The 24,742-nt window shown below is 57.5% G+C and overlaps 1 protein-coding gene across 16 annotated transcripts in view; it reads right to left on the reverse strand.

Annotated features, from left to right (window-relative positions):
• The window catches only part of EPB41L1 (erythrocyte membrane protein band 4.1 like 1), a 67,925-nt gene that overhangs the window by 18,223 nt on the left and 24,960 nt on the right, over positions 1 to 24,742 (reverse strand). For 7 of the 16 annotated variants that reach the window (XM_027663985.1, XM_027663998.1, XM_027663992.1 and 4 more), the window contains 14 exons: positions 11,629 to 11,821; positions 10,793 to 10,957; positions 8,166 to 8,270; positions 8,046 to 8,088; positions 7,290 to 7,365; positions 6,937 to 7,155; positions 6,761 to 6,848; positions 6,314 to 6,466; positions 5,465 to 5,562; positions 5,152 to 5,327; positions 4,582 to 4,730; positions 4,018 to 4,053; positions 1,971 to 2,162; positions 611 to 709 (listed from right to left, as the gene is read on the reverse strand). In XM_027663985.1, the coding sequence (XP_027519786.1) occupies positions 611 to 709; positions 1,971 to 2,162; positions 4,018 to 4,053; positions 4,582 to 4,730; positions 5,152 to 5,327; positions 5,465 to 5,562; positions 6,314 to 6,466; positions 6,761 to 6,848; positions 6,937 to 7,155; positions 7,290 to 7,365; positions 8,046 to 8,088; positions 8,166 to 8,270; positions 10,793 to 10,957; positions 11,629 to 11,802 (1,773 nt within the window). In that variant the 5' untranslated portion in view covers positions 11,803 to 11,821. Of the gene's footprint in view, positions 1 to 610; positions 710 to 1,970; positions 2,163 to 4,017; positions 4,054 to 4,581; positions 4,731 to 5,151; positions 5,328 to 5,464; positions 5,563 to 6,313; positions 6,467 to 6,760; positions 6,849 to 6,936; positions 7,156 to 7,289; positions 7,366 to 8,045; positions 8,089 to 8,165; positions 8,271 to 10,792; positions 10,958 to 11,073; positions 11,151 to 11,628; positions 11,822 to 17,795; positions 17,877 to 24,742 lie in introns of those variants that run through there. The other 9 variants (XM_027663999.1, XM_027663994.1, XM_027663989.1 and 6 more) reach the window with 6 other exon arrangements.

Below are 24,742 nucleotides of genomic sequence, written 5' to 3' on the forward strand. Positions count from 1 at the left end.
GGTCCCTGAATGTCCAGGAAAACACTCCTTCATCTGAGATAAACTGGCACACAAGCAATGCCAAGAGCCCACGCTCCTCACCCCCGGGCACCACATGAGGACATGGATGGCAGCATGACCCTGCTGTGCGCAGGGATGAGTCCAACACACCTGATGCCTCCAGAGATGCCCTTCTTCAGGCTTCCTGGGCCCAGGGAACTCTGACTGCAGCCAAAGTGGAAGGAAAGCACAAGGGATTGCTAAGAACAGCTTGAGGCTGCCTGCCTGGACCTGGAGCAGCCACCAACAGAGTGCCTGTGTCATTGGGTCACCCTTGCCTTGGGACCCTCAACAGTGGGCTCCAGCAAGGCCCCACACCCAGCAGGGCTGCACTGGGAGGTCTTTCCAGGGCCCCATCTCACATCCCAGCCAGAACAGTCAGGGGAGCAGGTTTCACCAATAGCCCTGTCCTGTGAGGGGTCCTGCCTGTCACCAGAGAGGGGACCCACCCTGGGGGCAGCAAACAACTGCTCTGCTAAGAGGGCACGAGCCCCCTCGGCAGGCTGGGGACTCCCACAGTGACGGGCAGAATGTGAAAGCAAGAAGTGGGGGGAGAGAGGATAGTGACAACCTCAGGAGAGGAGACAAGGCTTTTCTGCGTGAAAGACTCCATGCTTAGGGAAGGTCCATGCTCTGATGCAAAATCATCTAGGGTGTCCTCTTCCATCGTCTGTGCCAGCATGGAAACCCCAGCACCCATGGGGAGAGAGAGAGACAGAGAGAGACAGAGACAAAGAAAGAGAGAGAGAGAAAGAGAGAATTTGAGAAGGAATGAAGGAACAAAGGGTGGGTAGGTGGGTGGATGGATGGGTAGATGCATGGACAGATAGACAGACAGAGGTCACAGCTGTGCCAGCTTTAGATGCTCCATTCACATCTCTGCACTTGATATATTTGATAGTAAAAGAGATGTGGGGTGAAGTCCCTCTTCCTATTCACAGCCGAGCATTTTGATGAGGGGGGGTACAAGCCCACCCTACAGCCCTGGGTCTCTGGTCAGTGCTGGGCACCAGCAGGCACACAGGCATGTCCCAAATCCCCTGCAGAGAGACCCCAGCCCAGCCACCCACAGCGCCCCAAGCCCTTCCCACAGCCCAGCCCCATGGCAAGGCTGTTTCGGGGTGAGGGGCAGCCAGGGCAGAGCAGCCTCTCTGTGTGGCACCCACCCTGCCCAGAGCTATGCCACTGCTGCGGGCACAGAGATGCCCCTGGAGGGGAGAGCAAGGAGGAAGGGTCCCTGGCTGGGAGAGAGCATCCAGAGTGGCAGTGGGGACACTCTTGGCATACACTGCCTGCACCAAGCCCAGCAGGACCCCAGGCCACAGAGCACCCAACTGTGCCACATCCTCATCACTCATGCAGCACTGGGGGCTTTATCCTGGCACCCCAACTCCAGCACCCTCCTATCACTCCCATGGTCCCAGTGCAAAGCCAGCAGGCAGAACACCCAAAGGGGAAGATGTGAATGTAGAATGCCAGCATGGCACCACTCACCCTTCACCTCCTCGCACCACTCAGGTCCTGCTGCTGAGAGCACAACAGGGCACCTCTGTGCAGGTGCCTGGTCCCACTCTGCTCAAGACACCCTCAGGCAGAAGCTGCACCAGCACTGCCCTGCAGGCTGCTGGTGTGAGGGGTGAGGAAAACCCCATCTCATGGGCCAATAGAGCCACAGGTACTCCCAAAACACCCCCAGAGGAAGAGCTGTTCAGTCCCCTGCAATGCCCAGGCACACAGGGAGATTCCCACCAGCAGTGTAAAAATGGTTAGTGTAATGCAAAACTTAGAGACACCCCTCCCTGCACCCTGTGTCCCCAGCACGGCACTCCCACTGTCCCTCTTCAGGGCAGCACAGGAGTAGAGCCCCAGAGCTGAGGGAAACCTCCCCACTGGGTCCTGATCCCCTCTGTAAGAGAAGCAGCAGAACAAACCTCACTGGCCTTTTCAGGTGTTCCCTTTGGCGTTTCATCCTCATGCTTGGGTGAGGAAGAGGCTGGTGAGGAAGGTAGCCTCCTGTCCCGGTCCCTGTGAACCAGTTTGCTATTGGGCTCCTTCAGGGTCCGCTTCAGCTCATTAATGCTGGCCTGATGCTTCAGCAAAACATCCTCTGGCTTGTCTAAAAACTTGGGAAGGAGAGAGGAAAGGAGCAGTGATTAAAGCAGCAGCCAAGGCCAAAGGGATGAGCAGGGGCACTGGGAGGGTTTGTTCACACTGGGCTAGAATTTAGTCTCAGCAGTCAAATGAGGAGTGTGTTGGAGACCCCTGGTCTGCAGGTCTCACTGCGGGGGGAGCAGCTCTTTCACTGCAGGAAGCAGCAGAAAGGCAGCATAGAGCCAAATACACATGGCAGGGGAAGGGTATGGCATGTCCTGGCAGCATCTTCAGGACTCCATGTCCTCCTGGCTGAGGACAAACTAAGCCTCCTGGAGAGGAGAGTGGGCTCTCCCTTGGGATCAGCAAGGGATGGGGCCCTGTTGGAAACACCAGCAGCCTCCTCTGCTCCTCTCTGGCGCCAGGCTCAAAGGGAGCCCCAGGCTCTGTCCCAGCAGGGCAGGTGACCAACATTTCCAGCAGAGCTGCTCTGAAATGGGCTCTGCCAAAGGGCTGGAGGTCAAGGCCTGGGCAGGGATGTCCAGCATGGATCCAAGCCTGGATCCCCATGGACCAGCCTGGGGTGGGGTCCATGACCTGCTGTGGAGAGAGGACAGCTCAGACTGTTCAAGTGCAAGGTGCGGTTCAGGTGTTAGAGCAGGACATAGCTAGGGCCTAGGTGCCAGGGTGGCCCCCTCGTCCTGCCACAGAGGTGGGCAAACCAGCTCCGAGCAGGAACCCTGGTTTCTGCTTCCAACCCAAATTCAAACCTCTTCTGAGGTTTGAAAGGAGGCACCTAAATACCTCCCTAGTACCTCGTCAGCAACAGTCAAGAGACCCACAAGAGTCTCAGGAAAAAGCCCACCAAATTTTGCAGATCCCAAAGGCTCAGCACAACTCAGGAAAACTCCCGACCTGGACCCACATGTGTAAGCCATGGAGAGCTCAAGTGTGCCCACCTCTGGGCTCAGGGTGTGCCGGGCCAGGGCACAGCACATGCACATGCAGTGGGGAAGCAATGAGGCGGGCGGGGGGGCTGGGACCAGTGCCCACTGCCCACTGCCCTGGTGGGGTCTGCCCCTGTGGTGCTGAGCAGGATGGTGAGGCTGTGTGGTGCCAGCGTGGACAACCACATCACATAGCCATGCTTGCTCCCATCAACAGCTGCAGCGAGGATCTACATCCCACTGTAACTGGAGGGGAAACTCCCAGGGAGCAACTGTGGATTTTAGGCCAGTTCATTTTAGGCAAATCATTCCTGATGGGGCCACCGGGGACATGGCAGTTTGTACAGGGAGGGCTCAGCTTTCCTGTTCTCTGCTCAGCCCATTCTCAGGGTGGACAGACACTGGGTGGGTGCCAGTGCTGGCCCCTTGGGGCAGCTCAGAGCCCCTTTGCCCCATGAGGGTGGGATGGCAGCTGCAGCGCTGTGGGGAGCCCCAGCCTGGCTCTCATGGGGAGTGGGGGGCTGCAGGAGAGTGGAGCCACTAGGCAGGGCAGTGATGAGTCAGTTTGGGTCAGGTAAGAGCAGAGCGTGGGTCAGGGTGGCAGCGGGAGCGATGAGACCAGCTGCACAGGAGACACAAGGCAAGGATATGGCAGGGTCAGTAACACAAACAGAAGCCAGGTCACCCCAATGGGCCAAGGGCTCTCCTGCCCCTGGGAGGGCTCACAGGTAGGATCAGGACCACCTTACTTAGTGGGATAGAAGATGCCACGTGCGCTGGGCTGATCCCCAGCTGTCTGTTCATTGGGCTCCTCCAGCACCCAACCCCCTGCCCGACGCATCTTGTATTCCAGTAAATAGGGTGACACATGGAGTTGTTTTGGGAAGGATGGACAATATGATGCACCAATGAGGACTAAGATACTCCAGACAGAGAATACCTCCTGCTTGTGCCTGGGGGTTGTTTCGTGCTCCGGCTGGCAGCAAAGAGAGGGTTAAAAGTAACCAGCAGGTTACGGAGGAATTTGTCACAAACATCACAGTTAAGTTGATGGGCTGGTAGGGACACCCTCTCCCCTCAAAGTGGGGCTGAAATGGGCTGGGACAGCCCAAGGACCAGGGTAGGCAGTGGGTGGGCTGTGTACGGGCAGTGGGGGGAACGAGCGGGCACCCATGTTCCTGGCCTGTCCCCATCCCCATCCCTGTCCCAGACCGGGACTGTTCCCAGATCTGGCCCTGCCTGGGGAGGAGCCTTTAGATCACTTGGAGGGCTCTGGGGACTCAGTTAAACCAAACCCCTCTGACCGCCTCTCTTCCACGAGTGGGGCCAAGAGCCATATCGCAGGGGTCCCACCAGCCTGGGGCTCAGCTGACACAGGCAGGGCTGCAGGGTACTGTGCACCGAGGTGACCCTTCCTGCCTGCAGCCCAGCCCTGCTGCCTGTGCCTGGTCCCCTGTCTGCCTACCCCTCCACCCCCACCCTCCTCTGCCCACCTCGGCTGTACCTTCAGCTCCTTGATTTTCGTCGGGGTGGTCACCTCCTCATCCTCCATTTCAGACTGCCTCCTGCTGCCAAACTCACCGTCCTCGTCCTGCTTCTCACCCTCCACCCCAGCATCATGGTTCTCGCTGACGGAGGCTGGACGTGAGAACTCTGCCCATGGGGGAGAGCCCGGGTCACTGCAGCCCTGCCACCCCCATTCCTCCCCAATTCCCCCACCCCCTGCCCTTACCCTGCTAGCTCTTACCTGGGGATGAAGGAGCCCCAAACGCCCTGCAGCAGGGACAGATGGTCCCAGGTGTCCTAAGGCACAGGGAGCCGGGGGAAGGCGTCCCCAAGCTGCCCAACCCCAGCCCTGCCATATCCCCCTGCTCACACACAATCTGAGCAACCACTTGGGGTGGGGATAGACCCTCTGCCATGGGGGCGCAACTGGGGACAGCCCCCAGAAGGAAGCCCAATGCTGCTGTGACCTTGCTCAACTCAATGAGGCAAAGTAGAACTGAGCCGAGCAGCACCCCACTGCTCCCGCCAGCGGACCAATCTCCCTCCCCCTCCCCAATTTGGGGCATACCTCCATCAAGGCTGCGAGACATGGTGTACCGTTTGCTGGAGGAGCGCTCGAAGAACGGAGCTGGGCGGTCGATGAGGGCACTGGCCTGTCGTGTCTGCGCCTGCGTCCGCCCACTGTACCGAAACTTGGAGCCCATCACCAGGAAGCCCTTGGGGGGTGGCTCTGGGGACACCAGCCTAGGGGTCAGAGGGGAGGAGGGGCATCAGCAAACCCCAGTCAGGCCCCCCAGCAGTGTGCCCCACAGGTACTCACTGCAACAGAAGCAGAAGCATGTCTGCCTCCCAGAAGGGAGGCCTGTAGAAGGTGTCCTCACCTGAAGAAGGTGTGATGCTCTATGCAGACCTTCCAGAGACGCTTGGCTGAGCGGTGGTTGGGCAGCTTGAAGCCAATGGTGCTCTCAAACTGTTCATACTTGGGAGAGATGGATATAGGCTGTTACAGGCAAATCCTGCCCTAGGGGACATGATGGGATAGGACCTTGCCAAAGCCCTCAGGTTCCCCTGGCAGGAGCCATGACCATACAAAAAACCCCCAAAAGTCTTCTTCAAAGCTGTGCTGGGAAGGTCCATGCCACCCAGCAGGCTGATGGGATCACTGCCCACGCCTCTGGCCTAAGCACTTCCCTCAGCTGTAAATGGCTTTTCAGTGCAAGATGAATTCCTCCAAGAAACAAAAGCTTTTACAGCTGTTTTGGTGTGAGGGTATCACTCTCCCTTTCAGATGTGCTGCCATTCCAGCCTGCTGGAAGATGTGGGTGGAAATGCATTCTCCTACCAGTGCACATAGAAGAGGGAAAATAAAGTCTGAAAATGAATGAAAAAATCTCCTGATGTTTTTTTTTGTGAAGACATGCCAAAAATGGCCCTCAACTCCCCTTCCTGGGCAAACTCCCCACACCAGCAGGGTCATGGTGTAGGTCAGGTAGGGATGGGAACCTGGGGTCCCTCAGCTGCTGAAGTCACGAGAGCATAGACAAGAAAATCCACACCACAGGAGATGTGCTCTCTTGGACAGTGTGGTCATTCATGTGGGACCCTTGGGACAGAGGCTGGAGCCAGGTGAGGACATCCCCACCATCAGCCCCAGTGCCCACCATCAGCCCCAGTCCCACAGGACAAGCACTCTGCTGTGCCCCAGGGCTGCATGGGCACCTGGCACCCACCTCACCCGGGCGGATCTTGATGTAGAAGTTGCTCCTCTTGTAGGAAATTTTAAGGATCTTGGGCCAGGCGAAGCGGTTGATGCGCAGTCGGTCCCTGTAGATGAGGAGGCCATTGGCGCAGACGCCCAGCATGATGTCAATGCCCTCTGAGTCCTGGAGGAGGGAAGGGGACAGGAGGGAACAGTTCAGTTAGCGAAGCAAGAACCAGCCTGGTCAATAGTGCCGTGCTCCCTCCTGCTAGGTGCAATGGGGGGCCCTGAACCCCAGGCTGGTGGAGCTCCTCTGGTCCAACACGGGGACACTCAGAGCCACCTAGAGCCATGCCAGGTGCCAGGAGTGTGTCCTCACTGAGCCTTCACTCTGGGAGGAAGGGGTGGGCAAGAGGGGTGTGCAGGAGCAGGGTGGGATGGTGCTGACCATGGCTCTGGGAGCCCCATGGCCCCATACCTTGGCGTGGTGCAGGTCCACCCCATACATGGAGAGCTTCTTGGCATTCTCCAGGAAGTGGACCTCTGCTTCCCCAGGGGTCATTCCGCTGCAGGGAAACAGAGAGGGGGACACATAGGCAGGTGCCCCACCAGGTAAGGGCCAGCTCTCCAGTGCCATCCCCTCTTGGAGCTCACCGGTAAGTCTTGTGCAGCTCCATGATGCGTTCCTCCAGCTCCCGTGTCTGGTTGGGGGCGAAGCGGAGCTCGCTGACATAGTTGCCCACGTGCTCTTCGGTGTCATGGTCGCCCAGCTCAGCCTGGACAGCGTAAGAGCCCAGCAGGGCATGGGTGACGAAGGAACAGGGCAGGCGCCCTGTGATGATGTCTGCACGGAGCTGCAGGCACAGGTAGTATCTGCAGGAGGGGGGAGAGGGTGAGAGTAGGGTGAGGGCATGTGCCCCCCGAGCAGGCTGGGGCTACCTGGGAGGGAGATGTGTGCCCCTCAATGCAGGCCGGGGCTCCCCAGGAAGGAGGTGTGTGGTCCCCACCTTGTGATGTCCTCTGTGAGTTGGGCAGGGTCTGGAGGGTAGAACTTCACAGTGAAGGCAAAGTTCCAAGGCCCACCTACAGAGGGGAGAGGGCAGTCAGGACAGCACCCAGGGTGTAGAGGCAGCACCCAGGGTGTAGAGGCTGCACCCAGGGTGTAGAAGCATCCATGCATCCCCTAAGCCTGGCACAAGGCAGGGACAGGGGGCTGCAGAAGCTGCTTGGAGCACAGCCCTTGGGATACCAGCATGACCTGGTTAATCCTTCGCAAACAGCTGGGGAGAGAAAAGCATCACAACTTCAGAAGCCATCAGCTCCTGATCGTTATCACAGCATCACTGTCACAGCAAAAGCCTCCTGTGTCCCAGAAAATGACACCTTGGACTATAGCCCTTCTGCCATCCCAGCAATGCAACATCATGGGCAAAGGCCCCAGGACCTGTCCTAGCAAGGACCCCCACTTTTTCCCCCCGTCCCTCTCCTCCCTGCTCAGGGCAAGCGGTGCTCAGAGAGGCACCATGTCTCAGCTCTGGTGGCACAGATGAGGTCCTTTGCTCCCCAGCGCCTCTCATGAGTAAGAGGAGAGGTGGGTAACACTTAGCTGAATGAGCATCAGCATCCCTGTCCCCAGGCCAGCTGGCAAAGGTCCTCTCTAGAGCAGGTGAGAAGGGGACTGTAGGACAGCCACAGCTGAGCTATCCTGGAGCTCCATGGGATACCCCAGGGCTGGGAAGGATGGACTCTCCCTGGGCACTTACTGCGGATCTGCTTCTTGATCTCCTTGGAGGGGTCCAACCAGTTCTGCAACAAGGAGACAGCTGGTCAGGGGGGTCCCCACCACGCAAGGGGCAGCTGTAGAGGGACCCCGCCGTGCTCACCTTCTGGCTGTCTGAGTCACAGAAGGTGAGGCCGAAGTAATCCTTCTCCAGGAGGTTGAGGTGCTCGCACACCATGTCAAAGAGGACCTGGCCTCGGGCGTGTTTCTGTCAGAGATATGGAGAGGCTGATGGTGAGCTGGTTCAAGGGAGACCTTTCAGGTGACCCCTAAAAAGTGCTCTCATCTGGCAGTGGGTTTCACCATGCCCCATCCCTGCAGCCCTGGGATCATCTGGGCTTTGCACCACTTTGGGGACACCCAGGTGGTCCCTGGGCTGCAGGGATGGGCTGCTGGTGGTAGCAGTGGTGAGATTCCCAAGCAGAGCATGGACAAACGAGAGCTACCAAGAGCCCAGGCCATGTGCAGCAACGGAGGGCACCCTCGGCATAAACAAATCCCAGAATGGTTTGCATTGGAAGTGACCTTAAAGATTGTCTAGTTTCACCCCCCGACATGGGCAGGGACACCTTCCACTAGACCAGGTTGCTCTAAGCCCCATCCAACCCAGTCTTGAACACTTCGAGGGATGGGAATTGCCCTGAATTTCTGTTTGTTACTGGTGGCAGTGAGGCCCAGGCACCCTCATGGACATTGAAGAACAACCCTTCCCACATGTGTATCTCCCCGATTTCCAGTCTGGCAGCTCCCATCTCCAGTCTCTCCTCTCCAAGACATCCATTTACTGGAGCACCTTTACCAGGTGCCCCCTAGGATGGCAGCACAGCACAGCAAGCAGCACAGCACAGGCTCCTGCTTGCCCTCCGAAGCTTTTCCAGTACTTGCCATCAACTTTCCTGGGTCTTCTCCCTCCTTCCAACTTGGGTTTGAAGGTAGGGGCTCACCCATGGCACATGCTGGGGTGTCACACTGAACAGTTTTACTCCCCCATTTGATTTTGACTGAATTAAAGTTTAATTAAAACACAGGGAAAAGGTACAACTATTCCAACAGCGTCTGCCAGAAAAAAGAAGAAATGCAGCACTGGACTTTCTACCCCTAACCCTGTCCTCTGTGCCCCAGATGGCTTTTTTGGGGAGCAGCACCTGTCTAAAAGTTGACCCCATTCTTGGGCAATGTGGCAAGGGGTATTGCTCTGCTCTGCTCTGCCAGCACCTGTGACCTGAGATTCTCCTGGCATCTCCGTTTGGTTGGCTAGTGCTCTGGGAAGAGCCAGGGGAAGGATGACCCCACTGGGGCTCATGAGCCACCCTTGTGCCCTGTCAGCTCCCTGGGGTGCTCTGCTCCTTTCCTCCTTCGAGAAGTCTTTTATCTTGCTGCCAACTCATTATTCTACAGCTTTGTGAACAATTTTACCACTAAAGTGACAGCCAGGGCTGCTGGAGCACAGAGATCAAAGGCTCTGCTGCCTGTGCCGTGGGCAGGGACATCCCCAGCCCCGGCTTCCTCGGGGTGTTCCCTCCTCTCAGGCAGCCACACTCCCTACATTGATGAATCCCACGCAGCTGAGACCTGGATCAGCCAGGACCTGCATACAGATCCTCTCCATGCAGCCAGCTCCAAGCTACTGACAGCAAACACCCATGTGCCTACTTGCCAGAGCTAGGGCAAAGGTCTCCCTGGAAAAGGCTCTCAGATTTCTGCTTCTGAACAACCTCAGCTTTTCATTTTTAAGCAAAGTTGCTAGTCCCTAAAAATGTCCCTCCCTCCCTCTGGGCTCATGGTGCACATTGGAGCAGCGCTGCCTTCCCAGCCTGCAGGCAGGAGACAGAAGGAAGTGCTGGAGATGGAACAGCTGCTCCCTCCGTCCCTCACTGCAGCCACTGCCAGGCACCTCTCCCCTCCATTCCTCCCTGCAGGCACTGCCCGGTGTCTGTCCCTTCTGTCCCTCCCTGCCATGACACCCACTACCAGGGAACAGTGCACACCCACGTACACCCGTGCGTGCCCATGCCAGGTGCCTGTGATGATGCCTAACGAGCGGGTGCCCTCAGACCCAGAGCAGGGTGCTGGACCACCTGCCTGTGCACCCTGCCCTGCCTGCATGCACGAAGATGCAGCAACAAGGATGTCCACATGTGTTCACCCTCATGTGCACATGCACACACGTGACACTACCTCGCCATGTGCTCACTGGCCCACCAGCTCCATGGGGAGGGACAGCAAGGGAGAAGATGAACACAGAGAAGATGGACACAAAACCACCTGGGGCAGTCAGAAGGGCCCCTGCATGTCACCTCCTTTGCACCAACACGTGTACAGATACCCATGTGCACACACAACCCCGGCACACATGGGACAGCCAACACACTGTGCTCTGGAGGTGCTGCAGCCAGGCTGGCACCGGGTGTGTGGTGCACACACTGTCAGGCAGAGCTCTACCCAGCCATAAAGTTTCCAATTTAGACATTGTTTTTTGTTGTGAGTAGCTGCCAAATTTGTCTTCACTGGGCTGAAATTCCCTGCTGGGGTCTGTCTTTCCAGATTTTTTCCTTATGTTGAAATTTCAACTTAAATGGCTATTTCTGTGGATACTTTTCCCTAGGAGAGAGGTACTACAAAGCTACTTGCAAGAGCCCTGACATGGGGACTCGCTGGGCTGGGCAGATTCCTTGGGCTGAGAGTGTCCCCTCCTTGGTGCTAGCACAGCCCCTCAAAGCCAAGACTCACCTCCACCTCACACTCATACTCGGAGGCATCAAGCAGGGTTACCCTGCATAGGGCACTCTTCACTTTCTTGTTGGTTTTCTGGGGTGACTTCTGGGTCTTGCTGGGGGTTGTTTTGTCAGAGAGCCCATCTGTCTCACTGTAGTCCTTGTCCTCCATGTCTGTGCCCTGGAATGGGGAGACACAGAATGTTACCTGGCACTGCCGCCAGGATGGACACACAGAGGGGGAAAGCCCTCCACAGCAGGCAGAAGAGGGCAGCTGGCGGCAGGGAGGCTGATGACCTCTTAGGAGTCCTCAGTCAAGCCTAGTTTTCCCAACCCACGCTGCCAGCACAAGCCAGGTCCCTGGAAAATGGACACCTGGGGTCAGTTCAGCACCCAAAACCTCCTTGCCCAACAGCTCAGCTCCCTGGCAACTCTGCAGCCAACAGCAGGTGTGGCCGTTGCTCCTAGCCCTGCCCAGAGCAGCTCAGCAGAGGACACGGGACCACTTGCTCCCTCCCTGTGCCCCGACCTGCACTGCCATTCCCAGCCCCGTCAGCATTCCAGGCTACCGCATGGCTCCTTCTGCCTGTCCTGCCCTGCCTGCGAGGAGCTGTGTGGGCAGCCGTGCAGGCAGCTGGCAGAGCCACCACCACCCTGGTTGAGGGGGCTCCCCTCCAGTACGTTCCCCTCGGGCACAAGGGATGTGCCCACTTCACTGGGCTCCTGCAGCCCCCGCACAGCAACAAGGCCACAGTGACCACAGTGACGGACAGCAGTGAGAGGTGGCACACCCTCTCCTCTGCTGCGCCTCCCCCTCCTGCCTCTCGTGGCACCCGTCTGTCACCCACTCACTGGCTCCATATTTCGGGCATCGGACTGTGCCCCGGGCTTCTCGTTGGCGTCGCTGTCCCGGCCGGCGGGGTTGGGGGCTGCGGTGGGGCCGTGGGCAGCCGCCTCCAGCTGCTGCTGCGGAGCCTCTTCCTGCGCATTCCTCACCTCCGACCCGGGGCCCGTCTCCGTTGTCATGGCTGCTGGTCACCCCGCTCTGCCACCGCCACCCGAGGAAGAGACAGGAGGGGTCACTGGGGTCACACGGGCATGGACGATGTTGGCTAGGCAGTCAGCAGCTGGGATGCCCTGGCTGCACGGGAGCCTTGGGACAAGCCCATCTCTGCCCCACTGCCTGCATGCATGGATCCACTGTCAGACCCCGGCTCCCTGTCCACTCATGGATCTGCTGCCAGACAGCGGCTCCCTGTCCATGCACAGATCCATTGCCAGATCCCAGCTCCCTGTTCTTGCATGGATACTCTGCCAGACCTCAGCTCCCTGTCCACTCATGGATCTGCTGCCCAGTGACAGGGACCCATCACAGGCAGGGCTTGGCTCATGCCCCATCTCTGCACTCACAGCGGGCAGTGAGGCTGCCCTGACCCCCTGGTCCCCCCAGCCCTGCACCCATAGGTACCCTCACTCGTGTTTTTTAGGAGTGGGAGGAAAAACAAGGCTGTGAGTCAGGGGGAAGCCTGCACTGACACAGGAAATGACAAACATATTCCCACGGTCGGCGTGGGACCCTGTGGAGCGGCGAGATTCCTGCCTCCAGCCCCAGCTGCCTGTCCAGTGCATGATGCAAAAACAAACCCAGGGCCAGGAACAGCGAGGGGAAGGCACTTTCCATGCCGGGGTGCTCAGCAACATGTTTTTAGAACATTCATGGTTTTGAAACCTTTTATGCCAATGTAGTGTGGGCTGGCAAGAGCTCCTGGGATGATCCATGCACCAAGGTCATGGAGCACCTTCTGGACCATCACCCACCCGTCACTCAGGCTGCTCAGGCCCCACAGGCTCCCCATCAGTCCGTGCAAGATCTGCCAGGATTGCCCCCATTGGAGTGTCTGAAGGCTGTGGCTGGACGAGGTGGCTCAATCAGAGCATCTCCCTGGGGTCACATCACCCACCCTGCCCACGGAGCAGCCACACCAGTAGCCCTGAGTAATGCCTGCAGCACCATAAAACCTGCACTTTTGTGGAGTGTGTAAGCCCACACAGGATATTTCTGATCCCCATTCCAATTCCAACCCCCTGCCATGGGCAGGGACACCTTCCACTACACCAGGTTGCTCCAAGCCCCGTTCAACCTGGTCTTGAACACTTCCAGGGATGGGGCAGCCACAGCTTCTCTGGCAGCCTGTGCCAGGGCCTCACCACCATCACAGGGAAGAATTTCTTTCCAATATCCAATCCAATCCTGTCCTCTGGCAGTGGGAAGCTATTGTCCCTTGTCCTGTCACTCCAGACTCTGGTAAAAAGTCTTTCTCCATCTTTCTTATAAGCCCCCTTCAGCACTGGAAGGGGCTCTAAGGTCTCCCTGGAGCCTTCTCTTCTCCAGGTGAACACCCCCAGCTCTCCCAGCCTGGCTCCAGAGCAGAGGGGCTCCAGCCCTCAGAGCATCTTCGTGGCCTCCTCTGGATTTGCTCCAACAGGTTGATGTCCTTGTGCTGAGGACCCCAGACCTGGAGGCAGCACTGCAGGTAGGGTCTCACCTGAGCAGAGCAGAGGGGCAGAATCCCACCCTCACCTGGTGCCCACAGTGTGGGGTGAGCCCAGGACTGGTTTCTGGGTACCAGCACATATGGCCAAGTCACATCCGATTTGTCACCCACCAGGACCCCCAAGTCCCTCTCCCCAGGGCTGCTCTCAACCCACCCAGCCCTCAGCCTGTGCTGATGCTGGGGGTTGCCCTGACCCAGATACAGGACCTTGCACTTGGCCTGGTTGAACTGCATGAGGTTCACATGAGCTCGCTCCTCCTGCCTGCCCAGGTCCCTCTGGATGCCACATCCCTGGTGAATCTGATGCACTGCTCAGGCTCAGTTCGGTGTCACCCACGGACTCGCTGACTTTCTGTTACAAAGCAAACCCATCCCACGCCACAGCTCCTGTCCCCCCACTGCCCTTCAGGTGTCCTCAGCAGTGGGAAAATGTGAAACCTTACCCATAAAAATGGCTAAAACTGACTTCAGGGGTGAGAGGAAACAGAGAGGAGGTGACAGAGAAGACAGAGGAGTCAGCCTGTGCCTCCTGCCACCAGATTAGGCAGTGCAGGATCATCTGGGAGCATCCCCCTTCCATGCACACAGGTCAGTGACACTGCTGCTGGCCATGCTGGCTCTGTGGTCACCACAGAGGGACTCTGTTCACACCAACAGGCCCAGGATTTCACCACCCTGCCCCAGGGCCACACTCTTCTGGCCATGACAAGCAGGACAACCTGCCACAGGCCCCTGAGCAGCATTAGCTCAGCTCCTCCTGACAGACCCCACTGCTTGGCCAAGGGCACCAGAAGCTTTCAAGGGTCACGAGTGGTCTGGTTTTTTCCACAGAGAAAACAGGGCTGCTGTTTTTCTACTGCAAATTCAAGCAGTTGCACGCTCCCAGCTCCAATCCTTGTGTGGATCATTTCTAAGTGCTTCTGCCTGGACCTCAGTGTGTGAATTTTTTAATCAATATGAAATCTCTAAAATGATAACCATCCCTTCAGGCCAAAAACATGCTGGGTTTTTCATTTAAGGTTTCTAAACCTTCTTCCAAACTACTTTTTCTCTGCAGTGGGAAGCATTGATCCCTGAGGAAATGAGGCCTTTTTTTAAGGGTAGTAGGCTAGGAATTCATCCCATCTTGCCCAGCCAGACCTACTTTTGCATATTAAGCTCCAGTTCCAAGCAAGGAGCCTGACCTAGGGACCCTGACTACCAGCTGAAGCCCGTGAGAGCACAACACAGCAGTGCCGGGGTGGCAGACCCCTGGTAAAGGAGCTGGCAAACCCCCAGGGACCATCTCCCTGCTCGCACCATGACCTTGCTTCTCCTGCCACCCTGCTTTGGAACCCTGGCCACCGTCCCCCTTCCCTGGTCCCAGTAATTCCCACTGCACGCTCTTCCCTCCTGCAGCACCTGTGCCTGGGCAGAGACACAGGGCTCTGTACAGCCACAGAGGAAACCCCAGCTTCGATGGATCCCAGTCCAGAAAGGGTCCATTGAGCCCATCCCTGTGGCACTGCTCCTGCCCCAGCAGTGTGGAACACAGGGGGGAGGATGAAGCCCCTCCAAACTTTGGATGGGCTCAGGAGGAGCAGGGAGCCCCTCAGTCTCTCACCTTGCAGCCATAGTGGGGAGACTCCAGTCCCCATACAGGGTGCTTGCTGGGGTATGAGGGTCAGGGAGCTGCCCCAAGGGAGCTGGGGCTGGCAGTGGGGCAGTGGCCCTGGGCATGACACTACTGCAGCTGAGCCCTGCAGTTGCACAGCCCCAATGGAGGGGCCACACTGGCACTGCCACGCTCCTGGGCACAGCCACAATGGCCGCATTCAGGGGCTGGTGGGTGTGGGTGCCACAGCCGTGTGGGCAGTGCTGCTGCTCAGGGTTCCCTGCCCACAGTGGGGCTGAGTGGAGAGGTCGGGAGCACGGAATCAGGGCTCTGCCAGCACTGCCACTCACCCCAATGCTACTGGCAGCCAGGGGGCTCAGGGCTGGCTGGCACTGAGGGTCAGCACCAGCCTGGCAGCACCAAGCCCCTGGGGATGGTGGCACCAGCCCCTAGAGCTCTGGCCAGCAGTAGGATGCTGCCACCCTCCATGGAAGCCTGGTCATCTGCTCCCGGGGCTGTGGGAGGACACCAAGGCCAACATGACCACCAGCACCCCAACTGTCCCTTGTGCCAGGTTGGGAGTGTTCAGCACCCTGAGGGCACCTGCAGGCTCTGAAGGGACCTGAGATTCACAGTGAGGCAACCACTGCAACCTGCCTCAGTCCCTTCTCCCCACTTTTTTCCCCATAGCCATTTCTGTGGCATTCAAGAGCTCCAGAAGCAGATGTTGGTTATCATGGGAGCAGCTCTGTGGCTCAGGCAGGAGCTGCCCCTGATGTGGAGGTGGCAAGCAAACCTCAGACAGCACGCAGTAGCCGCAGAGTGCTGTCCATCACACAGCACCTTCTGGATGCAGAACTCAGCTTCTGCTGCCCACCCCATGCAGAAGACTCTGGTGTGGGGGACTATGGGTTGAGAAAGGGCACAGGTCCCAGTGTGCTGCCAAAGGGATAGTTTCAGTGACGATTTCCACCACAAACCTTTAAAAGAGATATACACCACAACTGCAGCGAACTGGGTAGAGACAAGCAGAGATGCTGTCCCAAAAAATTTTTTCCTAAATATTTCCCACAGAAGGAGCAGGACCCAATTCCGTTGGGTGCCAGCCTTTACCAGGCTGCCCTAGCCCTTCCCAGTACCTAGCCTTGCTTGTGCATGTCCCCTCGGGAGTGCAGCCAAGGCTGGAGCAGCTCTCATGCTGAGGCTGGCAGCTGCCTGGCAGCAGCTGGAGAAGGCAGGAGGCAGTGGACACCGTCCCCCCAGACCCTTCCCTGTGCAGGATGATGGCCGAAGGGTTCCTCTGCACCCACCGGCCCCGGTGCCATGCACCCAGTTTTCAGTAAGGCCACATTTTCAGCACAAACCCAGTTTCCAGCAAGGGCTGGCTGAATTCTGCTGCCGCTGGACCCCCATGGACTGGGGGTTGTTCTCCTAAGGGGAAATGGTTGGAGCTGAAAGGAGCTCCAGGCTAGTGGAACAGGCACGTGGGAATGGCGACTGCAAAGAAAGCCTTAGCAGGATCAGAGGCAGACCTGCTTGTCAAGCCTGGAATCTCCTCCCCTCATCTCCCTGCCTGCTCCTCCTTCCCTTGGTGTTTTCCTCGTCCTCCCCCTTCAAGCCAGAGTATGGATTCACAGCTTTCCCAGATGCTCTGCCCCAGCACTTCCCCAGCACATCCTGCCTCCAGCGTCCAAAATGCTCCCCACTCAGAACCTTCCCTTCCCTGTCACCTCCAAGACGGTTTTGCTGCAGCCTGCTCTTCCTTTCCCCTGCCCAGTCACTCCCAGCTGCCAGGATGGTTTCCAGGGCTGACCATCCCCCTTTGCTACATGGTTCTGTTTCCCCCTCCACTCTCTGCTGAGGCTGCTGCCCATCCCCGAGGTTTAACCTCTGGACCATCACAGTCCTGGGCAGATCCTAGCTCCATGCTGAGTGCCTGAACGGGGCCTTGCAGGCTTTAGCATAACTAGGGTCCACAGAGCTGAATGACACCCCAGCACCCTCCTGCCTCACCCCCACTGAGGGCCCATAGGGCTGATCCCAGCAGCAAAGCTCCCCACTGTGCTGTGGGACAGATGGTTGCTGCAGAGACAGACGGAGATGAGGAGCACCCTGCAGGGGTGGCAGTGGCTGTGTGACAAAGGTCAGGAGGTCCAGGTACTTGCCAGCCCCCAAGGACAGAGGTGCTCACCACGGCTGTGGCACCCAGCACCCCTGATGGGGCAGGGGCTGAGCTGGCAGGCGACAGGCAGGACAGGAGCACAGGCAGTGCCTTGCAGCCATCCTGGAAACCTGAGAGGAGCCTGGCGAGGAGTCCTGGGGATCCTCTGGGGACACAGAAAGAGCAAACAGGGAAAACAGCCCCAAAGCCCTGGCAATATATGGCACACTGAGCCCCACTGCCCCTACTGAGCCCTGCTGCCAACCTGAGCCCCGCTGTCCCTCAGCACTTATCCCCTGGCACAGGACGTGCAAATCCCCAAAATGCTCTGCAGCGAAGCCCAGCTCTCCTGTGCTGCTCTGCAGCAGGGCCAGAGAATCACAAGAGCTGTTTATGGTGAAGCAGGGGGATCAGAAACAGAGAGTATCCCCAGCTCCTGAAGAACGAACCCTACTTATCCTCACCAGTGACTGGCAGAGGCAGAGATCTGCAGTGCCCTGAGCGGTTTCCCAGCTGTAAAAGTGCCCTGTCATAGAATCACTAAGTTTGGAAAAGACCTCTAAGAGCAAGTCCAATCATCTCCCCTCCCAGGCTCCACGACTCGCATCCCACCCAGCTCTCCCCAGGGCACCCACTGCTGGCTAAAGCCCAGAGCATCAGCAGCAGTGCCTAGCATTGCGCAGTGGCCGTGTCCGTGGTGGGGTCCTACCTTGGTGCAAGCTCCCCATGGCTCCAGCATGGCTCATCCTGCTGGGCTGTCGCTGCGTCCGAGGCAGTGCTTTATACAGAGCCGCCTCTTCCCCCCCCCACCCCGCCACCCCCCACCCCCGCAGTGACGGATGGATGTGCACTGCAGTCGCAGCTGGGCTGGGAGCTGGGCTGCCTTCCCAGCCCTCTGCCAGGCTCCCCACTCTCAGGCATTCTGGGCCTGCACCAGTGCCCTTGGCATGGTGGGAGGGTCCCACTGGGATGCTGGCACCAGCCCCATCACCTCCCTTGCCTGCAAACACCTGACTCATCCCAGGCCAGGCACCAGACTGCGCTCCTGCAAGGATCCTTCCCCGTGTATGTCCTGGTAGGGAAGGAGAGCTCAGCTCCTGCATGGGAATTGGATTCACTGTACATCTTCACCCCAAGTTAACCTGGCACAGTCCTGCATCCCACTCATCCCTTCCATGGGTCTTGTGGCAGCAAACACTGTGACCCTCCAAACCACGTCCCCAAGCACCGTGTTAGCACCAGTCTGCTCTGAGATGTCCCAGCAGCGGGGGCTCAACAAAAGCTCTTTCATCAGCCCTGTCCAGGGAGAAGTGCCAAGTGTGACACCCAGCACATCCCTGTCTCCAGGGCATGAAGCTCCTCATTCCTCCTTTGTCCCCTGGAAGGGACAACACCACAGAGCAAGCACTGGGACCATGCACTGCAGGGGTGCTCATACCCTGCAACACAGCAGCACAGGAGGTCCAGGAAGCCCAGCACTGACCCTGCTGTGCAGAGGGAATGATCCTGCCATCAGCAGGCAGTGGGGACAGCCAGAGCACAGGCAGGAACATCCACAGGGACAGTGGCCAGACAGTAGGTGCTGCCCAACACGCCGGACCCAGGTAGCCCATGGGGGCTGGCAGGGGCTGGATTATGTTGACCAGGTGTGGGCAGCCTGCTGGGAGCAGCAGTGTCCAGGTAGGACCCACCACAGTGTAGTTTGGACACATACTGATGGAAACTCCCAGGCACACCAAGCCATCAAGAACCACAGGGGAAGAAGCACAAACCAGACAAAGTCTGGGGACTTGCTGGGAGGCTCCCGGCAGGCTCTGGCTGTCAGGGTACAGTCACCCCACCCGTGCGGGTGACAGTGCCGGATGCAGAGGGAGAAACCGCCATTCAGCCCCAACTGTCCAGCTGCTCATCAGTATGAGCTCTCCAAGCAGTACCCATGGGTTGGGATGCTCAAGGACTGTCCCCTCACCCAAGAACATCTGCCCCGGGGGAACCAGATGGGCAGGGACTAGGTCAGAGCCCCGAGAGACCTCTCCATGAGCCCTCCTCAGGGCTGGTCACCTTGCACAGGGACTCCTGAGCCACTGAACTGGGACAGCCCAGGGGGATCTCACTCTGAAACACAGAAATCTGCAGCAAGGAAGAATCAGTAATATCATAATTCCCAGCAAGCTCCCCTCCTCTGAAATCATTGCCTGGTCTGTTTGCACCGTAACCGGATACCCCGACCTTGGCAGTACAATCCCCATGAGTTCGGCAGGCCAGGGACCAGTGGGGCTTGCAGCTTCCCTGGCCTCTGCAGCTCCCATGTGAGCAGCACTCACGAACGCCCCTGTAAGGGACTCCCAGCGTCGGCAGCCTAAGTGTCCTCAGTGGCATTTCCAGCCCTGAATCTCCCCCTTACCCCTTCTCCATGAGGGTGAAGCCATAGGGGTTTGGGGCTGGGGGCTATCGGTTCTTGGCTGCTCTTCACTGTTCAGGGCTGACATCACCCATCTCTGAGCATCCACAACTGAACAGCAACCCCTGAGCTGGTTCCATCAGGTAGCCCAAGGAAAACAAGGGCAGGAAGGATTTTCCCTCCATCCCTGGCAAGAAGCAATGATGGACCCAGAAAGAGGAGCTCAGGCCCTGGGGTGTCAGAGTGGGAGGGACCCACTGCATCCACTACCAACTAACTGCGGAAGTGCCTACAGAAATGCCCTTCTTGGCTTCAAAATCTTCATGGAAAGGGTGGTCAGGCACTGGCACACCAGGACTCACCATCCCTGGAGGGATTTAAAAGACACATTAGGCATTTGGGAACATGGTTTAGTGGTGGTCTTTGCAGTACTGGATCAATGATTTTAAAAGCTCCTTTCTAACCTCAGTGGTTCCATGACTGGTGAGACCCACAGGGTGCAAATGGCTTGGGGAGACCTGAACAGCAACAGGTTTCAAAGAGGGTCCTGCTGGCACTTGGGCCCTGTGGCATCAGTGCTTGTTCTAAGCCCATCGAGGACCCCACTGCACCGTGCTGAACCCCATGCACACTGCCCAGGCGACTAGGTTGTGCTCAGGGGACTGGATCACAGGCTGGGTGAGGGTGGAGTCACTTCTGAAGGTCACCCTGCCCAGTCCCTGCTCCCTCAGGGCCACCCAGAGCCGGCTGCCCAGGACGTGCCCAGGTGGCTTTCGAGTCTCTCCACAGATGAAGACTCCACCACCTCCCTGAGCACCTGCACCAGTGCTCAGCCACCCTCGCAGTGGAAAAGTGTGTCCTGATGCTCAGAGGGCCCCTCCTGTGTGTCAGTTTGTGCCCATGGCCCCTGGGTCTGTCCCTGGGCACTGCTGAGCAGAGCCTGGCTCCACCCTCTTGGGAGAAGCCTGGCAGTGGCCAAGGATGGCACATTCTGCTGGGAGCAGGGGAAGGTCACCCCATGGACAAGCTCCCTCACTTATCTAAGGAGAAACAAATTAATCCCTCTCAGGGTGGCACAGGCTAACTCAGGTAGCACATCAGAGGGAGAGACAGAGCCCAAGAGATCTTCATCTGCATTTCACTGCAGGATTCGGGCCAGCAGAAAGATATCAGCCACAGGACCACCCCCAGAAGAGCCCCCAAAACTGCTGTCGTGCCAGTGGGCTCAGCAAGGACCCATCTAATGCCTGAGTTATCCCATGGAGATGTGGTTTGTGGCCTGAGCCTGATCCTGCACCTCCTCACCCAACAAAAAAACACACCAAAGTGCCTCCTGGCACAGGGAGCAGCTTGAGGACTCCAAACACGCGCCCCCCCTGCCAGAGAGATGCCCCCTAAGCAAGCACTGAGCCAAGCTCCTGCAAAGACAGTGCTGTTGGAGAGTCCCTCCTTGCTCCTGCTGACCCCATGACACGGTTTCCTCATATCCTTGTGATCCTACCCAGTAGAGGAGGGGACCATCTGCATCCTCCACTGCCACTTGGAGCACGATTTGGTGACTCAGGCAGGGAAACGGAGCCAGCTCCCTTGGACTACAGTGGGACACAGCTCAAGTCCTGGAAGAGGTCACGGCTAAGCTGGGCCTAGGTTTTAGTTCAGCATTCCAATAAGTCCTTGGATCCCAGTGGAGGATGCTGTGGGGGTGGAGGGGCACCGGTCTCATCCCTCCCACCACCACCTTGGCAAAGCTGGCTGCCAGGTATTCTTTTGGAGGCATTTGGGAACCTGGAGGAAGGCCTGCTGCACAGAGCAGTTCAAGCTACAAGCTGATTCAACATTTCCTCCATCCCAGATAGAGCCTCTGATTTCAAGCATCAACATGTTTCTGATTATTTGGTAGAAATTAAGCTGAAGTGGGAGAAGGGGAGGGCTGGTAAAGCCAATTCCTGCACTGGAAAGGTGGGAAAATCAATTGAAAAATATCATCCAAACTGGGCACATAGCACTGGGCACATCCCAGCACTGGATGTTGGTATTTGGGACCGGCCTCATCCTGCATCCAGCTGCCTCTTTTGGCCTGGCAGCCCCCTGAGAGGGCACGGAAGGACAGGCATAGGGGAAAACATGTAATTAATCCTCAAGGGTTTAAATCCAAGTGAGGGCTCATCATTCCTCATAACCTCCTGCCATCAGAGGCACCTGCTGGCACCCTGGTCACATGGGGACACCATGGCCACATGTGCTCCTAATGCCCTCCCCAGTCCAAGCAGGAGGAGGGAGGATTTGAAGGGTCAGGGGCTATGGCATGGCACAGCTGATCTATGCCCAAAACAGTCTTTTCCCAAAACACCCTATTTGGACCACGTGTCCCTGTCAGCATCAGCTCAGCTCTGTCCTTGGCACCTACCTCAAACCAAGCATTGGAGGGGCTGTTATTTGAATATTTGTTGGGTTTAACCCAGTTCCCCACTTTTGGAATGCCTGGCTCATGCTTTCTGAACACCTGAAGACACCAATGCAGGCTTCCCTCTGGTTCCTCCCCATTTGACCCTCTCTCAGCCACAAGGAACATTTGTTGGTGAGAGGGGACCAACAGCACCCCTGTGGCTACACAGCCATGAGCCCTATCCCCACTGGTGACAGACTGAAGCAGAATCAGGACCCTAAAAAACCCCAGAGTGTCCTCACATGGTACCAACTAACAAAAGCAGGCACAACACAGCACATCCTGGGATTACACATCCCACTAAGGAGCCAAGTCAGGGGGACAGACCCACAGGACAAGGTTGGTTCCACTAGGACAGGAACACCAGGGAGCAGCCTGTCCGTGAGAGAAGACCTGCAACCCCAAGAAGGATCTGTAGTACAGATGAGAAGGAAACCCCTGCTATGCATGGAAACATCTCCCCAGTACCCACAGCATGGTGGATTCCAGGCTGCTGCAGAGAAGGACGTGGACCCTCTGTGACTGCCCAGACATAGGAGAAAGGAAATTTTTTTTAGCTTTTGCCAACACAAGGACAGCTTGGAGGCCTCAGGGATGCTCAGGCCTTGCAGGCAATTATCAGAGATAAGAGACAAAGGTTTTAAAGGGCAGAAGGGATGGAAAAGGGATCACAGAGAAGGGAGAAGAAAGAGCAAGTCAGCTCAGAGCTGCAGCGGGGTGGGGAGCAGCACATGGGCTTCCTTCATTGGCTCTGACCTTCCATGCAGAGGACACCCCAAGACACTGGGACACAGCAGGGACTTGGGCCATGCAGGCAGAGCTGGGGCTACAGCAGAGAAAACAAACGGTGCAGAGGAGAAGGTACCTCAGGTACCTATCCCAGGACTGAAACTGCACTGCAGGGAACCCCCCCAACCCAACTCAGACCCCCCAGTGCTGCCCACACCAGGGTCCTGCCTCCCACCACCCCAGAAGCAGGGCATGCTGTGCCATGCCCCTGGGTTCCATGGGACAGTGGGTGCCCCACTCCTCAGGGAAGCCTTGAGGGCTTCCACACTAGCCAAGCTCACCGCCATCTATCCTTATGTTTTCCAGTTTATCTCAGACAGTACTCCAGCACCTGGAGTCCCCAAAGACTTTTTGGACACCCCCTTGAAGCAAAGTTCACCAGGAGATGTGCTGGCCAGACCCAGGACTCTGGCAGACACTCACTTTGAGGAGCATCCACTTCACCTGACCAGGGCTTCATTGCATTGGATAAGCCTCAAGGGCAGGGAGGAAAGGGGCCCCCTGCCCTTGCCACCCTCCATGGAGGAGACAGGGAGGGGACAGGCCATGCCAGCAAGCCTGGAGGAGTAAGAACAGAGCTGCCCCATGCTCAACTCTGTGAGCCCCACATGCTCTCAGCCGTACTCTTCTCTCCCATTGTATTCTTCCCAAGTTGCATCCCCCAAGAGCTGAGACCCCCCTCCCCCCAGCCCTGCCCTAGCTTAGCTGTGGTGCAACATCAGAAGTGCCTACACACCAGACAACCAGTTCTGAGGGATGGATTTACTCCGATTCTCTCCTGCTTAATATCCGTCAGGTGTTCCTGGTTGTCTTTCAGCAGCGATTAGCCCTGCCCAGGCTGCTTTCCCTGCCTGATTTCTATTCAGGATGTATATATAATGTATGTTTTACACACATCAGTGCAGTGTCACTATCCTGCACCCAGTGCTCCCTGTACCCTCACTTCAGCTGGTCTGAGTCCCAAAGCAACCATGAGCCCAGTCTCCAGAGGTGCCCACAGTGCCCAGCACTGCAGTGCCTACTCCCACACCTGAGTCCTAAAATACATGTGTGGCCCAGCTGCTGCAGGGAAACTGGAACTTGGAAATTTCCATCCTCCGAAGCATCTCGCAGATACGCAAAAGAATCAACAAGGTGTCAAAGGAGCTTGAACAAGTCACAGGGCTGAGCAGGAGCCAGGAATAGCATCCAGGAGCCTGGGCTACAGGCGCTGGGAAGGACCATGGCGTGGGCGGCCAGATCCACACCTCAGGCTGCCTCAAAGCAGCCTTGATGGAGATAGAGGGCAAGAGGTTCACAGACTTGAACAACCTTTCCTACCTGGCTCTGGCTCAACTCTGCTAAGAAAATACTTCACCAGTCTCACTTCTGTACAAATTTACAGCAATAGCATTTGTGTCCCCACAGAACTGGGGAGAATCCAGCCTTTGGCAACCAAGTGCCTGGACACTGTGGACACCCAAACTGGGGACAAACTGAAAACTCCTCAATGACTTGCAAAATGCAACAAAGCCCCACCACCACCATCAGGTTTCAGTTTGCTGCAGGACACATAGTCTGCAAAAGTCCTCCAGAAGGAAAGCAGGGGCTGGATTCTGGGATTCTATGATTCACAGTTGTGCCAGATGTGCTGGGGTCATCCCTGGAAAAGGGAGGGAGGAGATACTCACCTTCAATGAGAATTACAGAAACACCTGCTCAATCAGGAGCCCCCAGCTCCTGAGATGCCTCCCTCTGGGAGGGATGTCACCTTATTCTCCTGCCAGGTCAGGTCAGGGCATGGCACGGGCTGCCTGTGCCCGAAGCAGCATGTCACGAGCTTCCAGGAGGTCCAGCCAAGCAGGGATGGTGCTCTCACGTTAGGACAGTGATGGCTGGGTGCAGCCAACAGCTTGCCAAGGTTCCAGGGCACCAAACCCTGTGCCCAGGTGCTGCCAGGGAGGGGACCAACAGCTGGAGCTTCCTTTGCAAGCTGAGAACATCTCTCCAGCTCGGGGCTGACATACCTGACAGTTAGACT

Source organism: Corapipo altera, unplaced genomic scaffold (genome assembly GCF_003945725.1).
Source record: "Corapipo altera isolate COAL_440 unplaced genomic scaffold, ASM394572v1 110, whole genome shotgun sequence".
In the NCBI taxonomy this organism is placed as follows: Eukaryota; Metazoa; Chordata; class Aves; order Passeriformes; family Pipridae; genus Corapipo; species Corapipo altera.